The sequence below is a fragment of the Galeopterus variegatus genome, unplaced genomic scaffold, assembly GCF_000696425.1.
Source record: "Galeopterus variegatus unplaced genomic scaffold, G_variegatus-3.0.2 Scaffold5813, whole genome shotgun sequence".
NCBI classification, from domain to species: domain Eukaryota; kingdom Metazoa; phylum Chordata; class Mammalia; order Dermoptera; family Cynocephalidae; genus Galeopterus; species Galeopterus variegatus.
In genome coordinates, this window is record NW_007731924.1 from 23,409 (window position 1) to 28,708 (window position 5,300).

At 40.8% G+C, this 5,300-nt stretch overlaps 1 protein-coding gene across 1 annotated transcript in view; it reads right to left on the reverse strand.

Annotated features, from left to right (window-relative positions):
- Window positions 1–719, reverse strand: part of LOC103605438 (multidrug resistance-associated protein 1-like) — a gene marked incomplete at its 3' end in the record, with an annotated part of 12,861 nt that extends 12,142 nt beyond the window's left edge. Inside the window, exon 1 of the mRNA XM_008590025.1 lies at window positions 361–719. Within this exon, the coding sequence (XP_008588247.1) occupies window positions 361–387 (27 nt within the window). The remainder of the gene's footprint in view (window positions 1–360) is intronic.
- Between the last annotated feature and the right edge of the window lie 4,581 nt (window positions 720–5,300).

A 5,300-nucleotide genomic window follows, 5' to 3' on the forward strand; every position in this document is an offset into this window, starting at 1 on the left:
TTAAATAAAAAGGGGATAGCCTTGGTAAGGGAGAAAGATCTTCTGATAATCTTCTGATAATCCTTTGAGAAATAGCCTAATTTTCCCCATTGCATAAATGGAGAAACTGAGGCTCGGGGAGGTTAAAACATTTGCTCAAGGGCACACAGCCAGTAAGTGACAGAGTCAGGACTGGAAGCCATGTTTCACTCCAGAGCTGCAGCTTTTATCCACATTATTCTTCTGCCTTCTAGAAAAAGGAACTTAGGGTCAATTAAATAGGAGAAAAATGTCAATTTCCATCAACCGCTGCTCCCCACCAGGTGCACTCACATGCGCACATGCACAACCCCCACCACGACAAAATCCCAAGTGACTTACAGTTTTGGCTTTGTTGAGATGTGTCATCTGAATGTAGCCCCGGTCATGTCGCGAGAGATAGAGGAAGTAGAAGGGGAAACAGGCCCAGAGATAAAAACAAGGCACCCACACGAGGACAGTGTTCTGAAAGCACTTGGTGAAATCGGGATTGCTGGTGTACCATGTGACATTCCAGTCCTGCAGACACAAACACAGGCACGGGGTCAACTGGACATACCAAAGAGGGACAGGAGCTCAAAACTACTGCCATGGGGTTTAAAAAATCAGACAGGACCCCTACACCCGAGGACCTCTTGGAATGAATACAAAAACTGTAAGAAACAAGTAATGAGCAATGAAAGGTAAATTATGTCCTGTCTTGCATAACAGACAAGGTCCCAGAACTGTGGCAAGTCCCATTGCTGTACAAAAGATGGAGACTGCCCTGGAAAAGAACTCTGAAGGATGTTCTCTTGTAAACTGAAGACTCCTCTAGTCACATGGATCACTTCTGATTTACGATCTTGTAAACTGAGGACTTTCCAATTTTCATCACCACCACCATCATCATCATGAATAACACCCAAACTGTACTTCTACGTGCAAAGCCCTATTCTAAGTGCTTTATTTGTAAAAGGGTACTTCAAAAAGTCTGTGGAAAATTTTGAATTAAAAGATAATATGAATCTTTCCATGAACGTTTTGAAGACCCCTTATATTATCTCCTTTAATTCTACAAAATAAGCACTTTATCATCCCCTTTTTCAAATGTGAAAACTGAGACACAGAAAAGTTACATGAGGTGTCCAATGTTACACAGCTGGTAACACCCTGAACGGAATTCAAACTCAGGTAATCTGGTTCACGTCTCTGCATTTAACCACTAAACTATCCAGCCTCAGAAAATTTGTTTCAATTACTTTAATTTAAAAAAAAAAAAAAAGCCTGTATTTAGTTAAAGAGACAAGCCAGATAGATAGATACACACATACATAAATAGATTAGGTCTATTTGCCCAAGAATAAACCTCAACCACATGCCAGTTTTGTAATGGAGAATTTAAATTTAATTCAAGTCCTGATGTGACCATTGACTAGTTATACAACTTCAGGAAAAGTCATTGCTCTATCTTGGGGTCTCAATTTCCTATCTCTGTCATGATTAGGCTGAATAAAATTAGAGATATGAAACAGGTGCCCATCCCCACAGCCAATTTGACCCAAAGATGGTTTGTTGCTATTGCTGTTGTTGTTTTAGGCATGCTTTAAAAAAAATATTTAGATTAGCTGCTAACATTTAAAATCAAGACATTTCATATAAAAACTTGGATTTCTGGCTTCTCTTTAAAAATCAGAAAATGTGGCAGTGCTGGGCCCATATTCTTGCTTCATGACCACCACCAGGAGCTGGGGACTGGCTAGTCACCAGGAAAGGCCCATGTGTTCCAGCTGGCTGCAGTCCCCATGAAGTCCACTTCTCTCCCAGTCCTCTCTCTCCACCACCAAACTATGCACCCTCCAAATATCTGATTCCAACAGCCTTCCCACAATCACATCAGTGAGACTCCCGAGGAACTCCAAGGAGCCTGGAATCTCACAGCACCATTCAAACTTTAAAGCCACATCAAAAATAATAAAAAAGAGAAAGCGAGGGGAATAAGTAGATCATTTCACTTAAAGGAAATATTTGACAATCTGATCAAAATATATGCTCTAAGAATTTCAAAAAAGAAATCTAGTTATACACAACAACGTGAATATACTTACCACTAAAAACTATACACTTAAAAATAGCTAAGGTGGTTAAAAAATATTTTAAGAAAATAAAGATGTTTGACTTCAAAAAAAAAATGTGCGAAGCAATTTCTTCTATGACACATACGATTAATTTTCCAGAACTGGGAACAAGGAATCATTGAAAAGTAAACTTTACAAGACCAACACACACACAGAGATTTAGCTAGGAAACTTTAAGATAAAGAAACTGTGAACAGGACAAAGTTCATGCCTTTGCGGGCTTGGGCATTTGGAAGACAGCCTTGTAAATGAAAATTTGATCATGGAGAGAAGTAATTTATATCAAAGGCACTACTTTAATTAGTTCACACCATTTGTAATTCTTAAAGTGATGGTTGAAAAGGATTAAACTGTTGGTGGGTATTATACACAGACCAGGTTCTGAGCGGTTGCCAGAAAAACATTCATTCCAAAGGAATTTGCCCTTCTAGAAAGAAAACAAGGATGGGACTTAACATATGCAGTTACTTATATAAGAAACACGGTTCATATGTGAAACATTTCAATAACCTGATCCTAGCTCTAATTATTTCGTACCGCCAGCCTCTCCTGATCTTAGTCCTCCTCACTACAGCCAGAGTTACCTATCTATCCATACACCCATAGGTATATCCCACTGATATTATCTATCCATCCATCTACCCACCCATCCACCTACCCACCCATCCACCTATTCACCTATGTTCCCACCTACCCACCTATACATCCACCACACCAGGCATCCACCACGCACCCATGCACCCACTGATCCATCCAACCATTCACCTATGCACCCACCTACCCACTCAAGCACCCATCATGCACCCATGCACCCACCCACCCCTGCATGCATCCACTGTACACCTATTCATCCACCCACCCATACATCCATCCATGCACTCACCCACCCATGCACCCACCAACGCACCCATCCATCCCCCCGTTCATCCATGTCTCTTTCTATTTGTTTATTTTTAATACGTAACACATTTATGCACTATGACTTTTTTGAACTACAAAAAATGGTTTATGGTGAAAAATAAGCCTTTTTCCCTGAATTTGCAGCCTCCCATCACACCCCATAGGCAAACTACCATTGCCAACGATTTGTATATTTTTCCAGATATACTCCAAAAATAGCCTCTTTCATTTCCCTAAAAGGCACCATAGTACATACTCTGTTCTGGACCTTACTTTTTTTCCCCTTAACTAATTAAAATGGGAAACTGATCTTAATCAGTAACATTGATCTGCTTTATTCCTGATATTTTATTTCTTTGGACAAAGGGATAGAAGGGACAAGTCTTCCCATCCCATTCCCTAAATCCCCTCTCCCCCCAGTTCCTCTCACTGGAAGCAACCATCAACAGTTTCTTGTGATTCTTTCAGGTAATAACAAAAATATATTTTTTCTGTTATCAAATGGAAGGAAGCACGTTTCACATAACGTTCTGTACCTCATTTTTTTCTCTTAATAATAGATCCTAAAAGTCATCCCACATTACACATGAACGATTTCCTCATTCTTTGTTATGGCTGCTCATTGTATGTGTGCACTTGATTTTAATCAGTCTCCTGGTAACTTGGCATTTGGGTTGCTCTTACAGACAATGTGGCATTGAATAAATAACCTGGTAAGTGCCTCATTTCACACACAAGCAAGCCTCCTATTTGTAAGGTAGCTTCTAGAAGTAAATCTGCTTGGTCAAATTGTGCATACATGTAACATTTAGACAGATACTCCTCTCCAACTGGGAAACATCAATTTATACTCCACCTAACGAGGTATGAGGGTAACTACTTCCCAAACCACAGTGTATTACGAGCTTCTGGTCTCTGCCAATCTGATAGTCAAAACTACCTCCCTATAGCTTAACTTCCTTTTCTGTTTATGCTCAGTGAAACTGAAGATCTTTCCATGTGTGTTTAAAAGTAGTCAGGTTTTCCTGCTCACAAGAGAATCCACAAACTTAGATACAGATACATGTGTCACTTAAGGACAAGGATGTATTCTGAGAAATGCATCATTAGGTGATTCTAGCATTGTGCAAACATCAGAGTGTACCTACACAAACCTAGATGGTATCGTCTACTACATGCCTAGGCTACTACATGGTATAACCATCACCATATATGCGGTCCATAGCTGGCCGAAACATCATTATGCACTGCATGATTACACTTGCATTTGATTACACTTGCATTAATAAACAGGTCAGATCTGATCGCCCTCTCTCCTCTGGATAACAACCTCCAATGGCTCCCTATTGCCTTTAAGAACTGACACCTGTTGTGACCCATGAGGTCCTCCACACACAAGCCCCATCTGCTTCCCTTATGATTTCTCCCACCCTATTCTCCAATGTGTTAACTTGGGTGCTTACTCAAAGGAATATTTACCAAGTGTGTGTCAGATGCTGTTCCAGGCACTGCAGATTCAAGAAGGCTACAGTCTCTGCCTTCGAGGCATTCCCCAGCATCTGGTCAAACAGATGGTTCCTTCACTGACCTCTTGCTAGATCCTCTTGGCAATGTCTTTCTGCCCTAAAACTCCTACTGATCCTTCAAAACTCACCTTGAATACTCCTTTAAGAAGGCTTCGTCCTCATTCCCTAAACTGTCTCCCACCTCTGCAATGATTTTCTTACTTCTCTGTCACCACCTCCAGACTGCAAGAACCATGTGAGGACCCAGTGCCAGGACCTTTGCCTCAGATCCTTGTCGCCTAGTAAGTACTCAGAAATTACTAAGCAGAAAAATGGTTCAAAAGCTCCAAAATCACGCCTTCCCACTCGAGCATTACTTCCTATGTTTTTTTTTTTTTTTTTTTTGGGGGGGGGGGGGATGTCACAATTCAGCCTTCTACACCACCCTTGCTCAAAGTGTCTTTCTGAATTTAACTTAGATTGGTTCAGGTTCTGATTCCAAAAGTATACTTTGACCTAGTTCTGGATTTCAGATTTGGCAAAATGTCAACTTCTGGATGGCCCTTTCTAGATAGAGATGGTCTACACTTAGCCAGGGTGAGCTCTTCAGACTCCAGGGGTCTGCTTATCAAAGGTTAAGGTGCATGGGTCAGCAGGGATCATTTAAAATGCAGAGCTCACTTTTTCTTCCTGGTCCCTCGACTCTGATTTAATTTGGATATGACAGGAATGACCCAATTTGTAAAACCAACTTTCACAG